This window comes from Narcine bancroftii, chromosome 7 (genome assembly GCF_036971445.1).
Source record: "Narcine bancroftii isolate sNarBan1 chromosome 7, sNarBan1.hap1, whole genome shotgun sequence".
NCBI classification, from domain to species: domain Eukaryota; kingdom Metazoa; phylum Chordata; class Chondrichthyes; order Torpediniformes; family Narcinidae; genus Narcine; species Narcine bancroftii.
Genome location: NC_091475.1, coordinates 37,104,964 through 37,127,281, shown reverse-complemented (window position 1 = coordinate 37,127,281; position 22,318 = coordinate 37,104,964). Strand labels below are relative to the sequence as shown.

General features: G+C 41.6%; 2 protein-coding genes across 7 annotated transcripts in view; both read left to right on the top strand.

Annotated features, from left to right (window-relative positions):
- LOC138738758 (TSC22 domain family protein 1-like) overlaps nucleotides 1-8,772 on the top strand; it is a 163,926-nt gene extending 155,154 nt beyond the window's left edge. The window contains exons 3-4 of one of the 3 annotated variants that reach the window (XR_011341721.1): nucleotides 338-511; nucleotides 8,152-8,772. The gene's annotated coding sequence lies outside the window, so the exon portion shown is untranslated. Of the gene's footprint in view, nucleotides 1-337; nucleotides 512-587; nucleotides 774-8,151 lie in introns of those variants that run through there. The other 2 variants (XR_011341720.1, XM_069889626.1) reach the window with 2 other exon arrangements.
- The window catches only part of LOC138738759 (TSC22 domain family protein 1-like), a 117,732-nt gene extending 96,419 nt beyond the window's left edge, over nucleotides 1-21,313 (top strand). For 2 of the 4 annotated variants that reach the window (XM_069889629.1, XM_069889628.1), the window contains exons 2-3: nucleotides 14,733-14,784; nucleotides 19,637-21,313. In XM_069889629.1, the coding sequence (XP_069745730.1) occupies nucleotides 14,733-14,784; nucleotides 19,637-19,885 (301 nt within the window). In that variant the 3' untranslated portion in view covers nucleotides 19,886-21,313. Of the gene's footprint in view, nucleotides 1-13,660; nucleotides 13,693-13,768; nucleotides 14,102-14,732; nucleotides 14,785-19,636 lie in introns of those variants that run through there. The other 2 variants (XM_069889631.1, XM_069889627.1) reach the window with 2 other exon arrangements.
- The last annotated feature ends 1,005 nt before the right edge of the window (nucleotides 21,314-22,318 follow it).

Sequence of the window (22,318 nt, the reverse complement as noted above, 5' to 3'; positions counted from 1 at the left end):
CATCACCTTCACCTTCTCAAAAGGGTGAGAGAAAAATCATGTTTGCTGCGTGATACTATCCAAACTGATGGACCATGTTGCCTTAATTAAAGGCAGCAGGAGGAGCTCCCAGCATGGCATGATGCCAGCCTCCCGTTAAAAGGGCAGGAGTGGGGCCTCGATGGGGAAGTGTCGGTGATCAGTGGTGGCCAGCATTTTTTTTTGGTGAGAATGAAACTTTATTTCAATGCCTAAAAAAAACCTTACCTTGTTATTGTTGTATAAACAGTGTTACAAGTGATTTGCTGTTGCTACTGACCAGTTCTCCAAAAAAAAGCATTTATCCCGACCATTTCAGATAATCGAAGTTGTACTGCATTGGTTTCTCCTGAAATATAAACTGTGAATTGAACACTGGCAGAGTAAATACATCAACGAGATATCCTGCCTCCGAACAGCTCTTTTACCTGCAGTATTTCTGTGACTGAGTTGTGATCAGTCACCAGATTCTGAAGCTAATGATTTAATAAAGGTAATTTCGTTGAATGTCAAAAAAATGATACCTTATGATCAATAATCACAAAAGACTGATGTTGTGAAACTTTCAGGCTTTTATTAACTAAAGACGAGAACTACCTACAACCTCATTAACTGATCGAAGCAAAGAGAAAGGGGAACATGCAAGGGTAGGATCAGTCTCAGGAGGTGTGTCCAACCAGCAGCCAATCATGGTTTACCACAACTTGATAAAGGGGTCAAGCCTGAAACATTGGTTATATATCTTTGCTATATAAAGTACACTGCTTGACCTGATGAGTTTTTCCAGCATTCTGTTTTAACTTTATTCAGTGTCTGCAGACCATAGTGTTTTATGAATGTCAAATAGAAATGGTTTGACTTTTTGTTTATTGTGTGGTGAAATTTTACATCATTAGAGCCAAAGATAGAACTTGTCATGGTCGTAAGAACAAACGAATAGGGCATCTGATCTGTCGACCCTGTTCTGCTATTCAATGAGGTCATGGCTGTTCTGATGATAAACTTACCTCCACCTACCTGGTTTTCCCCCATATCCCTTAATTCCCTTACTACATTTTAAAAAAAGCTATCCAACTTGGTCTTAAATATATTTACTGAGGTAGCCTCCATTGTTTCAACGGGCAGTAAATTCCACAGATTCACCACCCTCTAGGAAAAGTTCCTCCTCATCTCGGTCCTAAATTTACTACCTTGAATTTGAGGCTATGTCCCCTAGTTCTGGTCTCCCCCACCAAATGGAATCCACTTACCTACCTCTATCTTAACTAATGCCTTTCATAATTTTATGTTTCTATAAGATGCCCTCTCATTCTTCTAAATTCCAGCGAGTGCAGTCCGAGAATGACTCAATCTCTCCTCACAGGCTAACCATTCATCTCTGGAATCAACCTAGTGAACCTCCACTGCAGGGGCTCTAAAGTCAGTGCATCCTTCCTCAAGAAAGGAGACCAGAACTGCACGCACTACTCCAGATGTGGCCTCACCAGTACCTTGTACAGTTGCAGCATAACCTCCTTGCTCTGAAATTCAATTCCCCAGCAATGAAGGCCAGCATTTCATTTGCCTTCTTGATAGCCTGCTACACCTGTAAACCAACCTTTTGTGATTCATGTACAAGCGCCCCCAAGTCCTTCTGCATGCCAGGATGCTGCAAGCACTTGCCATTGAAATAGTATTCTGATCTTCCATTTTTCCTTCCAAAGAGGATAACCTCACATTTGACAACATTGCACTCCACCTGCCAGACCCATGCCCACTATCTATATCTCTGCAGTCTCTGTATCATCTGCCTAATTTGCTTTTCCACTCAATTTAGTGTCATCAGCGAATTTAGATACACTGCACTCTGTCCCCTCTTCCAGATAGTTTATGTATATTGTCAAAGATCGCATTAAGAGGGAGGTTGAAAAAAATAACTGGCCACATCAATCCATAGGGAATATTCAGAATCAGAATTTATTGTCATGAACAAATCACAAAATACATTGTTTTGGGACAGCTTCACGTTCCAAACATTCATATAAACCAGTTTACTAAAATAAATTTTAAAAAACTGCTCGAAAAGTCAAAATAAGGCAAATGTCTGGTTTATTGATCATTCAGGAATCTGGTGGCAGTGGGAAAGAAACTGTCCTTTTACTGTGGTGGTCGTCTTTAGGCTCCAGTACTTTTTTTCCCAATGGTAGTAGCAGAATGAAGAGAAAATGGCCCGGGTGGTGGTGGTCCTTAAGAAGAGACACTGCCTCTTGCAGATGTCCTTGATGGAATGAAATCAGGTGCCCGTGATGTTGTAGGCTGAGTTAACTACCCTTTTTTTCTTGTCCTGTACGTTGGCATGTTCGTACCAGACAGTGATATAACCAGCCAGAATGCTCGCCACAGTATTCCTGTAGAAGTTTTTGAGAGTCTTCGGTGATGTACTGAATCTCCTCAAACTCCTCACAAAGTATAACCATTACATCATGATCCCACTTCTGACAAGATGGAGGCCTTTACACTGGTGGACAACCTGAAAGCTGGTCTATAGAAACTCCTGCAGCAATTCCAAGCTAAGCAGTGTCAGATAGACACAAACTATAGTGAAACAAGAAAGCCTGTAGGTGTTGTGTTTGTCGTAAATACACAACTGCAAGAGAAACTCATCAGGTCCCACAGCGCCAATAGGAGTCCGGTACATAGCCAATATTTGGGCCTGAACCCTTCATCAAGGTAAGATCTTGATGAAAAGCTCAGCCTCTAAACATTGCATATTGCATGGCCACAATCTAACTATGCTACCAATTGTCCAAAGTTCCTCAAGTATTCCCAATTGAGTTACCTAATCAAATGTAAATCTGTCCCATTCAGCTTGGTAATAATACCCAACAAAAGGAACATAGATGTGAAAATGGGACGCAATGGTCATTCCTCTCTGATAACCGGTATTGCTCCACTGTGTAATTGGAACATGGATTTCCTCACCTCCAGACCATAATCATTGAGGATTGGCAAGAAAATCTCCATCAGTACTGGAGCATCATAGAGCAGTGTTCTTAGCCCCCTGTTCTACTCACTTTACACTCACAACTGTGTGGCTCAGTACGATAATAACACCATCTACAAATTCTGAAACCTGAGATAAATGTTAAATGTGTTAAAGTTAGGTAGGTCCCTCCTTGATTGATTCTTTAACTACCCTATACCTTCAGGCCTCCATCAACTTGGTGTAGTACTTCTCCCAAGCCCACTTTTTGCACTTCCAGAGTGCGTTTTTTGTCTTTGCTCTTGCATATTTCCCACGCATTGGTCAACAAAGAGAAATACTGATTCATCAGATCAGGAAAGTGTTAGGTGCTTCGCATTGTTTGACCTGAAGTCGGGTAACTTGATGATTTCCAGGGTTATTCCTTTCTGACTGCACAGGAGCTGCTTACCTTTGTATTTATCTATACTGTAGGATAGTACACCTACAGCAGGGTGGTAACTGGAGCCCAGGAGGTTGGACTGAGTTATTTAATAAGGTGAACTTTGCAGGTTTGACTTCTGGGTGAGCCGTTATTATATTTGAATCCGGTGATTCAATGTTGGATTTTATGCTCTGTGCAATAATTTCCTGCAGTGGTTTTCTGTACATTTCCAATAAACAGTTGTGGAAATGGCTAGAAAGGTAGTGAGAAATCAAGGAAGCAAAATGAAGGGTCTGATGTTGGCTAAATAAAAGTAACAGAAGGGGGTCATTTAATTCGAACTCTGGGGCCTCATTTTTATTTTACTGAGGAAAGACTGCAAAATGTATCAGAGCAAAGATTTGATCCTCCAAAGATGTTTGCAGGATATATTTATCATTGAGATCATTTCAAATGAAAGACTTGACTAAAGGGATAGGGATATAGGAGGCAAGGTCGTAGATTTTCATGCTAAAGAGCTTTTAGTAGCATTTCCTGTTCCTTGTGTTTAACAAAAACTGCTCCATCACAGTGGTCAGTAGATAGAATTCAAATCCTAGCCTAAAATCAATTACACAACACAGAAACTAGCCCTTTGACCCACCAGGCCATCCATTTTTAGTAATCTTGCATTAATCCTTCATTCTCACCAATCTCCCCCAGACTCTACCTTGATAGCTGGGGATCACAATAAATTGAGAGTAAAAAGCTTCCATCTGAAACAATAAAATGAAACAAAATTATTACAACACCTGGGTTCACTAATAGCTTTTTTGTGGGAGGAAATCTACCCAATCTGAACCATATGTGGTGTTAGAATCACAGCAAGATTGTTGACTTTTAATGGCTCTCTGAAATGACCCAGAAAGTTGTATTAAAAGACTTTTAAGAAGCTCTGATGTGACCTGGGCATGGATTTAATTGTGATGAAGATTCAGCCAGAATAGTAGATCTCAACATCTGGGGACTTGTATCAGTTTATGACACCCTTGGAGGTTAAAAAGATTATAGATTTGTATCCTAGTCCAGAGACTTTGGCACGAATGGCACCAGTGCTCTAAAATAAGGTGCTCCTGAAAACTGAGGCCCCCTTATATATTTTTGGTTTGATATAAAAGACCACATGTCCATACCAATGTTTATTCTTCAATCAATGTTATCAAGCTGTTTATTTTTGTGAGAGTGTGCAATGAAAATTGACTGCAATGTTTTCCAGATTTCATCAGTAACTATATTTCACAATATTGGTTCTTTGGAGTGTCCTGAATTTGTAAAAGGTACAGCGTAAATGCAAAACTTCCATTTGCTTCGTAATGTGACCCAGGGTCCCAAGCAATCATTGAATGACTTTTTGTTGGGTACTGTATTTCACCGCATGTAGGACCCACTGGCATACAAGTCTCTCCCCCCGCCCCCCATTTTTAGTGTGAAATTTTAGGAGAAATTACTTTATGAATTTACAGGTAAAACTTGGACAGAACATACAACTAGGACATAGGTAAAAACTCATTTTAATAAGAATACTGCTGTAATTAACAAGAGAAAACCTTTAATAAGAGAACATTAAAACAACTGACCATCGTAAACAAAACTACAATAAAACATCCAAGTTCCTTAACAAAGCCTGAACATTCATCAGTACCATTACTATCTCAAAGCCCAAAAAACTCACCATCAGTACTGCTGATATCAGTCTTCAAATAATACATCATCTCAGTGCCATCAAGAGCGTATTAATTCCACACATCTTAAAAGCCTTAACAATAATTCCAGCTCTTTCAGTGTCCCAAGAAGTCTTCATCCAGTCATTAATGATGGGACATTTCACTCTTCCTGCTCGTGTAAGTGCATGGTCCTTTTCTCCCATCCATTCACTCCAGTGTTCCCTCATGCTATTTTTAAGCGGCTTGTTTATATACACATCTAAAGGCTGCAATTGGTTCATCAGACCACCAGGATTAACAGCCATATGGGTTTCCAGTTCGCGCATTTTTTAAACTTCTTCAGTTCCGTGTGGCCTGAACTGATCCCAGACCTTTGCCATATTTTCTACAGCCATAATTTGATCCCAGCTTTGTCCTGGATGAACATGAACAAACGCATTGTATGGTATTTTTTTCTTTGGGGTGAGTCTTTCTTTTAAATAGTACAAATGATGTCAATTTTGTGCCACCGACACAATAGGCCAGAACTACTGTATAGAGAGTGTTTTTACGATGACAGTTTTAGCTCCTTTAAAACACTCACAGTTTTGTTGGATGATACATCGAATGTTACTGGAACTTTATCAATGTTCCCTATTTGGCTCAGTTCAAAACAAGTTATTTTTTGTGCATTTATTACAAACTTAGGAAATTCTAATATTTTGTCTTCATAACCCACTGGCATTTTCTGTGCAATTGATATTTTTGTAAGCATTGATAAACTGCCGTTTCATGAAGCAGTAACACCAACCTCCTGTTCCAATAAAATCCTTGTGCTTTTGTTCTTCTAAGCTCCTGGCCTTGTGCATTATCTTCTTGGTAGAAATTCATTTTCCTGCTTCTCTTTCATTTAGCGCCCAGTTTTTTAACTCCTCCTCAACTTGGAACTGGACAACGAAGGTTACATTTACCCTTTTTAGCCGTCTCTAGATGTTTTTCTTGCTTTTTCCACACATGTACCATTTTTGCTGTAGGCAGCATTCCAAAGACTTTAGCTGCCATTCTTAGCATACGTTACAACTTTTAATTTGTATGCAAAATTGAAGCTTGAGCGCTTTCCTCCGGTTGCCATCTTGCAGATGAAAGTCTCCACTAAAGAGCCCAAAGTGGTGGCTCCAAAATGTCACCACATATAAGACTCAACATGGTTTTTGAGGCATTTTTTGGGGAAAAAAGTGGGTGCCTATATGCTGTCAATACACTAATCTTTTCCATCTCCAAACAACAAAAATCTTTCCCCTTTGTTCTGGCCTGTAATAGTTTTCTCACTCACACTGCTCTTGGTGCCTGACCTATTTCATGCATTTTTTCCTTGTTTTCAATATCTACATTATTTTGTTACTGTATTATGTATTTTTTTGTTTTCCAAGGCAAGATTAAAATGTACAACAGTAAAGATTCAACTATGAAAGTAATTTCATTTCAACCTACTCTTCCATCTCTATGATTTAAGTGTTCACAAGATCACAAATAAAGGAACAGAAGTAAGCCATTCAGCCCATCGATCTGCTCTTTCACTCCATCAAGAGCTAAACCATTCTCCAATTTCCGGCCTTTTCCCCATATACCCCAATTAATTAGATGCCTATCAATCTCCTCCTTAACTCCCCCAAAGATCGGACCTCCACAGCTGTATGTGGCAATAAATTCCACAAATCCACGACTCTTTGGCTAAAGAAATTTCTCCTCTTGTTTTAAATGGGTACTCTCTAATTCTAAGACTGTGCCCTCTTGTCTTGGACTCATCTACTAAGGGAAACATCTTATTCATATCTTCTCTGTCCAATCCTTTCAGCATTCAAAATGTTTCTATGAGATTCCCTCTCATTCTTCTATACTCTAATAAATACAGTTCAAGAGCTGATAAATGCTCCACATATCTTGCTTACCAGAAATTATCCTTGTAAATCTTCTCTGAACTCTCTCCAACATAATTACATCTTTTCCAAGAAAAGGGGCCCAAAACTGCACACAGTACTCCAAATGAGGTCTTACCACTGTTCTATAGAGCCTCATCAACACCTCTTTACTCTTCTGCACTATTCCTCTTGAAATGAATGCCAACATAGCATTCACTTTCTTTACTGTTGATCCAACCTGGTAGTTAATCTTTAGGGTATCCTGCACAAGAACCACAAGTCCCTATCCGCTTCTAATCTAAATCTTGATATACATTGTAAAAAGAAGCAGCACCAACACTGACGCCTGTGGAACTCCACTAGTAACTGGCAACCAACCAGAACATGATCCCTTTTATTCCCCCTTTTGCATTCTGCCTATTAGTCAAATCTCCACCCAATCTAATATCTTTCCTGTACCATGGGCTCTCATCTTATTAATCAGCCTCTTATGCAACAACTTATCGAAGGCCCTTTGAAAGTCCAAATGCACATCATCAACAGCCTCTCCCTTACCTCAACAAAATTCCAATAGGTTGGTCAGGCAGGATCTTCCCTTCATGAAACCATGCTGACTAAGACCTATCATGTCATGCACCTCGAGGTATTTCATCACCTCATCCTTGAGGATTGACTCCATTAACTTTCAAACTACTGATTAATAGGGCTATAATTTCCTTTTTTCTGCCTCCCTCCTTAAAAAGTGGAAATACATTTGTGACCTTTCAGTCCTCTGGAACAATGCCAAAATCTATTGAGTTGAAAAGCTTTGCATTCAAGTCATTTCAATATATAAAGATAAAGTTTTGAATACGTCTGCAAATTGCTTATTTTGAATTATACCAGAATTGTGTAGTTGGAATAAAGCAGAAGACCTTAGTTGCACTGATGTGGTTTCACCTGAGTGATTTTCTCAGTTACTTGAACATTTGCATCATATTTTATGTATTAATGTTTTTTAAAATATATTTGCTCATATTTATCTAATGCGAGTTGATCCAAACTTTGGCGATAAGATCATAGTTTGATGGAAAATATTTGTAAATTAAAGATTTTATAGAGGCTTTGTTTGCAGTAATGTGATTTTAGTTTCTGGTATCTTCCTAGCTATTCTTCTTGACTAGTAGGAAGCTGAATGAACAGATTTTTTTTATATAAGAAACCAACCCAATGGTTATGCTACTAGGACAACATGAATATGGAGAACATCCCTACATGGCAGTTTAAGGGTTACAACTCAGGATTTTGGGAAAGCAACTGGAAATTTGTTTTTATTTATCAAGAGAATTCAACTGAGTGCCTGAAGAGAAGAAAACCTATCAGCCTTATCCAGTTATGCTTGTACGTGAATTTCAATATGGTCTCTACTATGTGCCAATAATGCAAATCACCACTAAGAATAGTCTGCATCTTGTTCAGCCAAAATCCTAGCATCATTGTGGGACCATCTTCAAAACACAAGAAGAAAACTTACCATCTCAGCACTTTGTAATGGGCACTAATTTCTGGTCTTTCTGATAAGGTCTAAATTCCTCAAATTAATTTGAAAAATGTTTTCTAGTTTTGATGATGATCTTGTGATCAAACTTTCACAGAGCTATGTCCTCTGATACTCCCCTCCATTGATGATCATTTTGTTTTCAGTATTTTTAGTTGGCTTATTAACTTTAAGATGTTTAATATTTAGCATTTGAACAAGCTTTTAGTCATCTCTGTTTGTTTCTGCATGAGTTGGAGTTAAAAATGTTTTCAAAGAGCATCTTTCTGCAGTTTAGAATATTAACTGCAGTGAAGGATATAATTTCTGCTTTCCTCCGTGATGGACCATTAATCCTTGTATAGGAAATTCAGAAAACAGTCAACATAACCCTGTCTCATATTTTGTCACCTTCCAGGATGAATATGAATTGTGAAGCATTAGAATGCATCTCTTAATGAATTTGAGCAGTGCATTTGCAGATTTAATAAATAACCTTTCTTTTAAACTGATGCACGTAATTACCAAGGCAGAACAGTAGGGGGAAGTATATCTGTGCAATAATGGGATGAAACACGATAGGCTGCATATGCTGAGATTGTAGTAAACACACCAATATGTTGGAGGAACTCAGCCAGTCTTTTCAGCATCTGTAAGAGACAAAGCCGACATTTTGGGCCTGAGCCCTTCTTCAAGGAAAAGTCAGAAGCAAGATGTATCAGAAAGTTTCAGAATTCAAACAATGGGGGAAGGAATCTAGACCAACAAAATATGTTAATTGGATATGATAAGGGATTAAGTGAGAATTTATCACATCTGTGCAAAAGACAAGGAAGGGAGAGACAACGGGGGGGGGGGGGGGGGGGGGAACCAGAGGTTGATATTAATGCCATCCAGTTGGAGGATGAGGTGTTGTTCCTCCAATTTACAGGTGGTCTCAGTCTGGCAGTGCATGAGACCATGGACAGACATGTTGACAAGGGAATGGGATGGAGAATTGAAATGGGTGGTCACTGGGAGATCCACACTATTGCAGTGAACAAAGCAATCTCCCAGTCTGCATCCAGTATTTCTGATGTAGAAGAGACCACAATGGGAGCATTGGATGCAGTAGATGACCCCTGCAGATTCACAAGTGAAATGTTGTTTCACTTGGAATGACTGTTTGGGGCCCTGAATGGTGCTGAGGGGGGAGGAAGAGTGGATGCAAGTGGAGCATCTCCTGCAGTCACAGGGGGAGGTCCCAAAGGGTATGATTGGTGGCGAGGGAGGAATGGACAAGGGAGTTGCAGAGAGAGCGGTCCCTGTGCAAGGCAGAGAGGGGAATATGTGTTTAGTGGTGGTGTCTAGTGTACAGTAAGCCCAGTGATTGAACATGATGCTTAATTTGCATCCATTGATGTCACAGGAAACCATGCAAAGTAACAGCTTATGGTATACCTTCCAATGGAAAGTTAGCACACGCTATTTGTGCTGAGATTTGTCATAAGCTTGTAATCAACAAATTTATTTGTTAAATTGCAATTTAATTTTTGCTGATTAACAGCAGGTATATAGTACATATCAAAATACAAAATCAAATGAAGGTTGAACATGTAAGGGGACCATTTGGCCTGTCAAGTCTGTACTTGCTCTATGCAAAAATGAAATGTTTTCCCCTATAACATTGTTAATCCTTTCCTTTTGGATACCTATCCAGATCAGCAAAAGAACCACTGGCCATGCATTTTGGATCCTAACCATTTAGTTTAGATTTGCACATTTTGCTAGTCACTCATTCAATGTCCTCTAGTTGTTGACCATTTTGCCAAGAGAATAGATTCTCCAACCCTCATTGAAGACGCCTTCTTCCTCCTCTTGGACACCTCATCCTGGCCAGCTGCTGGTTCTAGATCTTTATATTTCCAACTGTTGCCAAGACATCAACCTTCTCAATTTCACCACTCCCCACTCTTATCCAAATCTTGTCCCCTTTGAACACTCTGCCCTCCACTCTCTTCACATAAATCCCAAACTCACTATCAAACCCACAGGCAAGGATGGTGCTCTTGTGGACCTCTACCTTGCCAAGGCCAGATGATAGCTCTCAGACACCTCTTATTTACCCCTTCAACAGGATCCCACCAAAGAACATCAAACCACTGTCTCGTGTACCATCTGTAACCTCATCGCAACTGGTCGTGTCCCTCCTATAGCCTCTAACTTCATTGTTTCCCACCTCCACTTCTTACCTAAGATATACAAACCCATTTTATCTATGGAGACCCATTACGTCCACATGCTCCTGCTCCACCAAACTAGTATAATCTTGCCTCGACTCCATTTTTCCCCCTGGTCCAGTCCCTCCTCACTTACATTCACAATAACTCGCATGCCCTCCATCTCTTCCATAACTTCCAATTCCCTGAAGATGACCACCTCATTTTCACTATGGACATTTATAGCTCTTTACACCTTCATTCCCCCATACAGGAGGTCTTAAGGCCCTTTATTTCTCTTAACAGACCAAACCAGTCCCCCTCCACCACCACCCTCCTCTGCCTGCAGAACTTATTCTCAATGTCAATAACTTTTCCTTTGACTCATCCCACTTTCGCCAAGTCATATGAGTTGTCATGGGTCCCAGCTATGCCTATCTTTTTGTTGGCTTTGTGGAACAATCCATGCTCCAAGCCTACACAGACAAGGCTCCAACTCTTGCTCCTCTACATTGGTGCTGCCTCATACACCCATGATGAGCTCATCAACTTGATTCACTTTGCTGCTAAATTTCACCTGACTGCATATTCACGGTCCATCTCCGGCTACACTCTCCCCTTTCTTGATCTCTCATCTCCATCTCTGGAGACAAGCCTACCACTCTCACAACTACCTCCTCTACACTTCATCCCACTCAGTCGCTCTCTTCCCTATCTCTCTGTCTTTTCCTCCAGCTCTCCACCCCTTCCCTCTCCTTTCACAGAGCTACCTCCCTGCTTTCTCTTGTACCCTCCCTCCCTATCCACCTCTTGCCTGTGGGCTTGTGCTCCTCCTGCTGACCTTCTCCCCCACCCCTAGCATTTTGTTCAGGTGCCTGCTGACATTTTGCTCACACCTTGATGAAGAGCTCAAGCCCAAAATATTGGTTGTATATCTTTATCTTTCCTATATAAAGTACATTGTTTGGCCTGAGGTTCTCCAGCATTGTGTTTTTTACTTCAATCACTGCATATGCAGACTTTCATGTATTACAACAGATTCTCTCGCACCCAATTTATAACCTTCAAGATTTTAAACCTCTACATTATATTGCCTCTTAATTTCCTGTGTTCTTGAAAGGAACACCCCACCTTATGTCCACAGAACTGAACCCATCTTATCTTTCCTGGTGATGTCCAGAAGTGGTCTTAATACTGTAGTTACTGCTGAATTAGTGAATAAAGGTTTATCATAATCACTTTGCTCTTGTACTCTATTTCTCTGTATAATGCCAAGAATCCTCCATGCATTTTTGACCCATTGACCTGCCTTTCCACTTCCACAGAACAATGCACCTGCATCCCCAGATCTCTGTTCTTGTATTCCTTTGAATTGTTCCCTCTTGTATCTCTATTTTCAATTCTACTGTGAAAATACAGCACTTCTCATTTCTTTACATCCATCTGTCCATTTTACCTGCCTCTTATTTCCCCTTGAAGGCTTTTACTATCCTCCTTGCAGTTCACTCTACTTCCAAAATATAGAGCTCATTATACCCAGTTCCAAGTCATTATCAAGCATTATAAAATGCAGTGATCCTTGTACTGACCCCACAGGAGCTCCAATGTTCATTTCCCTCTAATCTGAAAAACAAACTTTAATTACTACAGTGTTTTCTGTTGGTTCACCAATTTTCTAAGGCTGTTGCTCCATCTCTTCCACATCATTCAATCGAATGATGAATCTTTTGCGTGACAATTTATTCAAAGCCTTTTGGAAGTCTGTATTTACATCACCCACGTTGCCCTTATCAGCCTTCTCTGTTACTTAATCAAAAAAGTGCTAATTAAGATATAATTTGTGAGCAACTAAGACATCTTAATCCAGGCACAAGTTATTTTGAAATCTATTTTTTTGAAATGCAATAGTTTGGGTCTAATGTTTGTATTTTAATTCATTGAACTATTTGCAAGGAAGTCCAAATATAGTTGTTAGATATAGAAGACTGGATGATCTAAATGCAGAATTGTGCCTGTGACCTCTAGAACTATTCTTTTCCTCATTATATTTTGATATTTAAGTCATCATGCAGCTCTCCCTCTCAATATCTTGGAGCACGAAGTACTACATCTCTGCATCTATCTAGTTCTGGTCTTGAGTCCATCCCCATTTCAATCTACAAATGTGGCTTAGTGTTCAGTTGTTGGGAGTCCAAACCCTTCTGTGCTTTTACAGTTAAAATTTAGTATTTCAACCATGCAATAGGCCAGTTATTGAAATATTTCTTTAAGTAGCTTGGTCTCATTTAGTTTTTTTTTTAGATTCTCCTGGAAAAACAGCCCATAAATGCAAGTCATTGCATGATCAGATTTATTCTGCAAGTCCTCTGGCATGGCTTGCTGGGAGTCTCTTTTGTCCATTGTGCTGCAAAAATATATATTTTTTAAAAACTAGAAAATACTCCTCATTCAATCCCTCTGGTGAGAACAGTGTCAATGCCACAGAGCATGTCTTATTATTAAAATGGGGTCCATAAATCACTGGGGTGAAAAATGTAGTTCCTTGGCATACTTCATCTTTTCCCGTGGATTCATTTTCTATTTGCAGAATCTCAAACCCGTTGTTTTCCTTCAGTCGACACATCCGAGTCGGCTAAATTGGATGGGTCAGAGATCCTTCATGGTTTTGAAACGTTGACTGCAGGTCCTGCATTTTCATATTCCTGTTTGTCGATTCTGAACCCCTGTTGTGTTGGGAGTCTTGCCACGGCAGAGAGGGAGGTTCCGTTTCGTTGCAAGAGTACCAACTCAATGTGGAAAGTTGCATGTTCCCATCCCCTGCCATTTATTCCCATGCACGTTCCTTTGAGGCTTTTCCCGTCGTCGTGCTCGCGAGCTGTTCTCGACCTGGACCTGGCGTCCCCGTCGGAATCCGGGCCGCTGAACCTGTGCGGCTGCGGCTTCTTGCTTGTGTGTTATGCTAATCTCGATCAGGTGAGCCAATAGCGGCGCAGTCGACGCCGCTCTCTGCATGCATTATGTTGATGAGCGTGCCGTGGGGTTTTGTGGAGGAGCGGCGGCGGCGGGCGGGCGCTTGTTTGTCACCATCACAGGGTTCTTTGTGGAGCCGTGGAGGTGGCTCTTCACGTTCACGAGCAGTCTCCCCATAAAACCCACGGTCGAACCCCTTTCTGCACTCCCTCTCTGCGACGACCGGACCGGGCAGTTCCAGGCAACACCAAAGCACCGTTTCTCCAGCATCTTTCTTTTGAAATAGCATGAATGCTGAATATTATAAGTCACTGGCGATGGAGCTTGGGGTTTACCAGCTGAGGAATTTCTCCATTTCATTCCTTTCATCCTTGCTTGGAACAGAAAACGCCTCCGTGAGATTAGACAGTAGGTAAATGTCGGTGATTGCATTTTTGAAGCAGGGCAAGGTCGTGGTCAGGCAGACAGATGCAGTCCAGCAAATGTCTCTTGTGTGGCAACAGCCTGCCATGCTAAAAGGCGGTGGGTGACAGCTTCTTTGAAGTCTGCGGCTCTTGGTCCGGGGAGGGGGTGAATGTGTGGAGGGAAGCGAGCTTTCTGTGTTGGCGTGGACCCGGGAGCTCCGGCTCGAGATGTGCCTCTGGATGGACTGTCGACCAATGCAGGGGAAAATGGCTGGCGTCGTCTCACCGGCTTGTTATTTTGCCGCATTACAGCGGGGGACCCCGGAGTCAGCAAAAAGTGAAGAGGACGACGACGCTTTTTGTCCCCTGCACATTGGACACCCTGAGTTTCAACCCCAAAAATAAGGCTGAGTGAAAATATCGCCGTGTTGCATACCTTGCAAGCGGCTCGCACGGAAGGGGGTGGAGTGAATATAATGCATTAGATGTCACAAAAACAAGGCTATTATCAGGTTTCAGTTCTACATTGGATCTTGGCACAAGCTTGATTTGGCGTTATTCGCCTGTGGGGTTTTTTTTTTCTCTCGTGCATCATTCGGGATTGTTGCCTTAATCTTGTTTTCGTGTGTTTATTTGCAGTTCTTCTGGTGCCAGTGTGGTAGCCATAGACAACAAGATCGAGCAAGCCATGGTAAGTGAAGACAAATGTTGATGCAGAGGGTGGTGATGAGGAAATATTTGATTAATCGGAATGTTATAGAGGGGAACCCCATTTGGATTATTGGATGGGCCCTGGGGTGGGGGAGAGAAATTGCAATGTTCTTGTTGGACTGTGATCAGGGAAGCAGGACTCAAAGAAGAAATCATTCCCAAATCACAGGTGCAACGAGACAGGTCCATGTTCTTTGACAGCAGAGCTTGCAGTCGAAACACCATTTATTGTTCCTTCGCTGGCGGATGCTCAAGGGGATCCCGAGTCCCTTTTACTTGTGTACATCAAGACCCATGGCAATCATCTCTGCAGGGCGAGGTGAACTGCTCATATTTACGATACTGAAAGACCAGAATAAACGTCTCCTGACTTGGGCAATACCTTGCACATGTCAAACGTGAAGCTGGTTCTTGGAAGCGAACGGCTCACTCCTGTTATGGAGTCCTGGGTATGGCATGGGCTTGCGGACTAATCTGCCTGTCGGTGGGTTGATGCCGAATTCCTGGCAGGACACCGGGCTCTTGACTCTCGGCCACTGCAGTGCTGTGCACAGGAGTCGAGGCCTCATTGCATGCCGGCTCTAGGAGGCGGTAGAGGGTTGAGCTCCCCGGGGCTGAGAAATGTGCCAGAACTTGCTAGAAACCTCGGGCCAAGGGGAGACGTGCTTCATGGATGGAGGTCGGCGCCACTCCCAGCCTCTCACCCACACATGCTGCCCGCTCCACTGAGCATCTGTTGCTGTTTGGTTGGCCTCAGGCCAAGCATGCTGTGGATCGCTGTCCGGCGGCCAGAGAGCGGAGCCTGGTTTTGGGGGGGGGGGGGGGGGGGGGGAGAATGGTGGTCGTGTGTGGAGCGACGAGCCCTCGGTACATCACCCCCGCTGCTCTCACTGATCTTCCGGCTGTTGCCAGACGATCGCAAACCTTAAACCCGGGCTATAAATAGCTCAGGCGCCGATTGGCTGCTGCTGGTGACGTGGCGGCGCCTGTGTGGTTTCGGTGACGTCATCAGTTGTCAGGAGCGGGAGTCAACAGAATTTGGAACAGGGGGGAGGGGGGTTGGGGCGGGGCCACGTGTGAGCGCGGTGCGACTGCCGCAGGAGTTGGACAAGGTTGGTGGTTGGTTGGAGTGCAGCCTCCCGACAAGAGCAGAAGCTCATTAAATGATCTGAGTGAGTTCCCATGTTCTCATTAAAATCTCAAATATTGAATGCATTTGGCACATCACGACGTGAACTCAAGTTCAGCGGGCATGGGCTGCAGTGTATTTAAAGTGGTATGAACTGTTTTAATTCAATTGACCTTGGTGACTGATGCATAACCCCAATGCTTGCCAACATTAGTAACTTCTTTAACATGGGAAAACGTGCTTCAGAGGTTCCTAGTTGTGGAGGAGAATTTGACACAAGATCGCTTAACCTGATTTTTAGTCAAGGAGACAGGTTTAGTCTTCAAGTAGAAAAACTGGGAGGTTAGAGAAAGGAATTCCAAAGCTGGACTGAGGATTGGGACAGGTGGGGACAGGCATTTAGCATTAGCCGAGTGAAGCAACACGATCAGAATAAAAATTTTAAAATTGATGCACCGTTGGATCATAAACAAGTGTAAGGTGATGTGATATTTCCTGCATGAGGTTAGATTTTTGGCTGTGCTTGTTTACAAGTCTTGACCAGGCAGGAAAGTGTCAGAATTATTGAGGTAAAGGGCTCGGCAGCATTTTCAGCACTGGATAAGCCGTGCAGGTAGAGACAAGTTACAGAGAGGGAATGAGGTCAGAATCTCAGCTCCACTTTCAATCGAACATCATTGTTGCCTCAACTGTGACTAGAGATGATCATACCACAGAAAAGTCTATTGCCACTGTCCCTGTCAGCTAATTTCTACAGTTTTCGTCTCTTGATCTATAGGCTTGTCGATTACAAGTGTGGCCATTGTTTTTAAATGCGGTAAGGAGGTTAACCTCCATCTTTCTTTCAGATTGAGAGTTGGACTCCACTAATTTTGACAAAAATTAATTTCCTTTAATCCTCTTGTCTCCTACCACATCTTATTTTTGACCTTTCAAGGAAATGGGTCAGACATAATTATCCAGTGCAATTTAGCTTGATTTTGCACACCAAGTTGAAGCTCCTCTCAGCTTCCTTTGATCCAAAGAAAATTACACTAAAACCTTGGCAGTCACTGCTCATAACTAATCTTCTGCAACATTTCTCGCAATTGCTCTCTCTAGTGCAGACACAACCATCTTCTAATGTGATGACCAGACCTGCACACAGTTGTACCATAACGGTTTATTTTAATTCTGACCAATGTGCTCTCCCTGCTGCTGTATTCTGCCTTGACTAGTAAAGACACGCATACCAAATTCAACCTCAACACCTTATCTCACGTGCTGCGTTCAGGCATTAATGGCATGCACTCGGTGATCCTGCTGTTCCTGCCAAACTGTTTATTATCTGATCATGTATCGTGCATTTCTCACCTTGTTTCACCCCTCACCAGAATGTTGATGTTTTGCTGCAGTGGATAATTTTCCTTTTTGCTGTCAAACACAATTTTGGGATCCTGAACAGATTGCTTGACCACATCTTTACATATATTTCTAAACCCAAATAATGAAAACCGAAAGGATTGCCACCAAGCCCCACGACATGTGAACCTGTCAGAGGACTGGAAAATGGGTCAGTTGGGCTTGTGCTACTGGGATACAATGCATGTGGGTATAGCAGTTTTTCCACTTGTAAAGGTTCCAGACCATTTACTGTATTCAGATTTATTGTTCAGATTTCAGATTTATTGTTAAGAGTACATACATGACATCGCATACAACACTGAGATTCTATTTCCTGCATGAGGCAGAGTTACCACTTAATGGTAGTGCAAAAGAACTTGCTTTTTATTTTATTCAATACGTAACAGTCCCCCCCTTCAATATCACCTGTTTTTACATTGTCTTCTTCTGTGAATTCTGATATAAATACAGAGAGTTGCACATTTCTTCTGTCTCTGCATTCTCTACATTGATTCATTTTGTGCATTCTTTCTTATCCCAATAGCACAGTTTTTGTCAGAGACACTGGTTGCTTTGGGTAATGGGTGTAAACTGGATTAATCTACAAGCAGGTGACAAATTAGAGGTTATATCTGTGTTAGAAGAAGCTGGGTGCTATTGGCATACATATAGGTGTTTACATATGACATAAAGAAGAGGTATGATAAGAAATAGAAGGGGAAATTTCAGAGGATATCCACAGATGATCTTAGCTGTGGCAGAGAATTAGAACCATAGAACACTGCAGGAGAGAAACAGACCCTTCTAGTCTGCGCTGAATTATTATTCTGCCTAGTCCCACTGACCTGCACTCAGACCATATCCCTCCTTACCTCTCCCATCCATGTACCTGTCCAAATTTTTCTTACGTGTCCAAATTGAGCCTGCATTTATCAATTCAACTGGCAGCTCATTCCATACTCCCTCCACATTCTGCATGAAGAAGTTGCTCCAGGATTCCCTTTAAACCCACGTTTCCAGATTTTATCTCGCCTAACTTCAGTGGGGGGGAACGCCTGCTTGTATTTACTTTTATCATAATTTTGTATACTTCAATTAATCTCCTCATTCCCCTGCACTCCAAAGAATAAAGTCTTGTTTAACTTGGTTTTTCTAGTCCTAGTAATTTCCTTGTAAATCTCTTCTGCACTCTCAATCTTGTTGATACCCTTCCTATAGTTAGCTGACTAAAACTACACACAGTACAAATTTTGCATCACCAAAGACTTATTGTTTGCCGAGCAGATAATGCTTTGGGTACAGCAGGTTGGAACCAGTAAGTTAATTTATTTAAATATCACTTGAGGAGTGGTGTTCAAGAAGGATGTACTTTTATAGGCAGTGAAGGTTGAAGATCAATAGTTTACAATGGTCTTTGCATTTGGTGTTATTTTATTGGAAAGGTCAATTTAACAATCAGAGGGGCAAAGATTTGTTATCTTGTTTTTGAGAGGAAAAGATTGGAAATCAAGTATGAAATCGAAGCAGGAAAAGGTATCTGTTGCTCATGTCTATTCTGGCATCACACCAATTCTTCCCTATTCCACCATGCTTCCTTGCTCCACCATCCACCAAGGTTGCACCAATGCTTCCCTGCTCCGCCATCCACCCGGGTCGCACCGATCCTTCCCTGCTCCCCCATCCTCCCGGGTTGCACCGATCCTTCCCTGCTCCGCCATCCACCCGGGTTGCATCGATCCTTCCCTGCTCCGCCATCCACCCGGGTTGTACTGATCCTTCCCTGCTCCGCCATCCACCCGGGTCGTACCGATCCTTCCCTGCTCTGTCCCAGCTCCACTTTTTCTATGCTGACCTCATCACTGTCCATTTTGTCAATGATCACAAACCTACCGATTTGTGTCATGAATATTCTCATGAGATGGTCTTTGACTCGCAATGCTGCACAGAAGATGACGTTTCCTAATTTTGCACTTTTTGAAAAATCAACACTAATGGTTTTTCATGTTTTTTATATTGCTGCTCTTGAAAAATTGACAAGATCATTAATAAATGCTAGGTTCAAATTCTTTAATGGAAGATGGGGGGATATTTGGCAAACTCTAATGAGAAAGCATTAGCACTTTGTAATGTACCACAGAGGCAGTTTATGCTCAGCGGTTATTAAATTAATTGTATAATTCCTCTTGATGAAACTATCAAATGAGTGAAGGAAAGTGGGGTATGTTTTAATTAATTATGGTTTTGTTTAAATAAATCAGTGTTTTGTAAAGTATAATTTTGTACTGCACAATGTAATTATTTTTAATATGAATCTTTGTAGGATCTGGTGAAGAGTCACTTGATGTATGCAGTGAGGGAGGAGGTGGAAGTCCTTAAGGAACAGATCAAAGAACTGGTGGAGAGAAACTCTCAGCTGGAACAGGAAAACAACCTGTTGAAGACTCTGGCTAGTCCTGAGCAGTTAGCTCAATTTCAAGCCCAGCTCCAGACAACTGGCTGTACTGCACCAGTGTCTCAATCAGGACAAACCACTCAACCTACACCACCCAACGGCGGATCATCAGCTTAACATCCAGGCGGTTGAAACCATTGGGCCCATCGGATTTTGCAGAAAAGAGAAATAAATCTGTCCTATCAATCATCTTGTAATATTTCATCGCACACCAACAATTCCTAATTGATTACAGGGACTAGAATTGTATAAAGTCAGAAAGAAACTCTCTTCAGTATTAAGACATTTGTCTTTGGCTAGAGGGATTTGCTTTGAGAGTGTGAAATGAAACCTTGTTCTCAAAGAGGGTGCTTGTATGCACAACAGAGGAGAAGCTGTCATGCGACTCTGAGTGCTGGTTATCAACCATTGCTCGTACCGGGAGAATGCGTGCAGTTTTACTTCGTTCAGCACACCTCCAGTATATCTGTGTGTGCGCATGCGCATCTGTAGGTGCGCACTAAAAGAACTGCTTCCTGACAAGGTTAAGGAAGTCGTGGATCAGAGGCAATCAAATAATGGCGTCAAGTCGAGGGGTTGTGCCCCCTCTTTCAGCGCCAGAGGCCACTTTGAATTATAAACAAGCTACGAAGACAAAACGGGAGTATGAAGGCAAAGCTGAGCAGTATTTAACTTGAACTATAGAACTGTCACCTGGGACCTTAAATTGACAAGTTTGCTCTGTTTACATTGCTTCTCCAGGATGTGGAGCGAGGTAGAATTTTCAATTTCCATGTGACTTTAAAGATCTGTGGCAATCCAAAAGGTTGTTCATTTAATGTATATTGTGTATGTAGTGTAAGTATTATGTAATATAGAGCTGTAACTATTAGGATGTACAGATTGAAATCTTGCTGTTTCACTGATCCAATTGCATTTGGACATTTTTTATGCTGTTCAACAGAAATGGCATTCGTGAACAATTATGCTGTTCGAAACTATTGCTGGCCTGGATGATTTTTTTTGTAAGTTAATGGTACGTGACAGGTAATAATTGAAAGTGAGTGGCTCATTGGTCCCATTTCTATCAAGGTAATGGGGCAAAATGCTACACTTCAGATGCACGGATGAAAGTGGTCTCTCAGTCGGAAATCACACTGAGCTAGGAATCTCTGGGTTCCAGGGGAATTGGTTCTTTGTGATGCTGTTGGTTCAGTAGTCCATTGGTCTGTCCAAATCTATACTGTAATGGTTAGATTCCTGTAGGTTCCAGGAGCAATAGATTCATCCAGCCTGGGTATATTTGTTGCGTCTATCTGGTTGTTGAATACTGCTAAGAAAACTGTATTCAACAGTAGTCCAAGATTTAGAGTGTGTTTTCACAATTAAGCGCCCTCGACCTGAAGAATTTTGTCAGCAGGCTCTGATTTCTGCTCTGGGTTTCACGTTAACAGTAATAGTGTTGCTTGTGTTCTGATGCATGTTATGAAACCGTTGTAACCCATTCAATTATACTTGACTGCTGCACAACTTCGAAACTTTCAATAAACTCATGTTGGTAAATAATTGTTTGAATTCAGTGCTTCCATTTTGAGTCTTAGTTGTCAACTGCCGCATTATGGGGGAATGGGCTTGTTTGAAAGAAATATTGCTGAAGTAGATTTCTGTTCCATTAATAACAAACAGCGGAATCCAAGTGGTGAATAGCCACTAATACTCTAGAATTAAATTGTTTTAATGATTGGAGTTGACTTTGACCTTGTTAAATTGGCATGATTAACGTATCTCCTTCTCCTCCCAACTATCATCTCTTTAAGTTGTAGGCAATGCAAGATTTGACTTTTACCACCAAAAGCACCACAACCCGAACCAAAAGGCAAAGTTCCCAACCAAGCAAGGACTTGTGCTTTTTTTTGAGAAGCAGAGTTCTTTATTTAGCCAAAACCATAGCATTTATGGTATTTTCTTTCACAAATCACAGCATTTTGTGTGCACCCAAGGTCTACTTTCTACCTGCCTAACACCTCAAAGGTTGTGATTTTGTAATTTATCTGCAGTCAGAGTTCTTACAAATTGTCCATTCAAAAATTAAATTGGAGTTGACTTTGACCTTTTTGGCATGATTAACGTATCTCCTTCTCCTCCCAACTATCTTCAAGTTGTAGGCAATGCAAGATTTGACTTTTACCACCAAAAGTATTGCCTCAATAGTGCAGGTGTGTGTTGCAGCTTTATGAGGTTGTAGTGGAATTCTCAATGCCATTCACAATAGAATCTGTTCTTGTCTCCAAAAGTTATTTTTTTACAAATTTCTCTGTTAGCCACCTGCTTTATAGCAGCTGATGATATGTTTCATCTCTATGGAAACTTGAAATAAGGTGCTTGTCCAGCCTAACGTATAACAATTTTGCAAATATTTTAAATACACCAAATTAGCTACTAAACTAAAAACCGAAAATACTGGAAATAGCAGCTCGGACCACATCTCAAATTTTGTGTGCTGACCGGCTGTATCATGATCTGGTATGGGGACATCAATGCCCCTAAACGTAAAGCCTTCCAAAAGGTAGT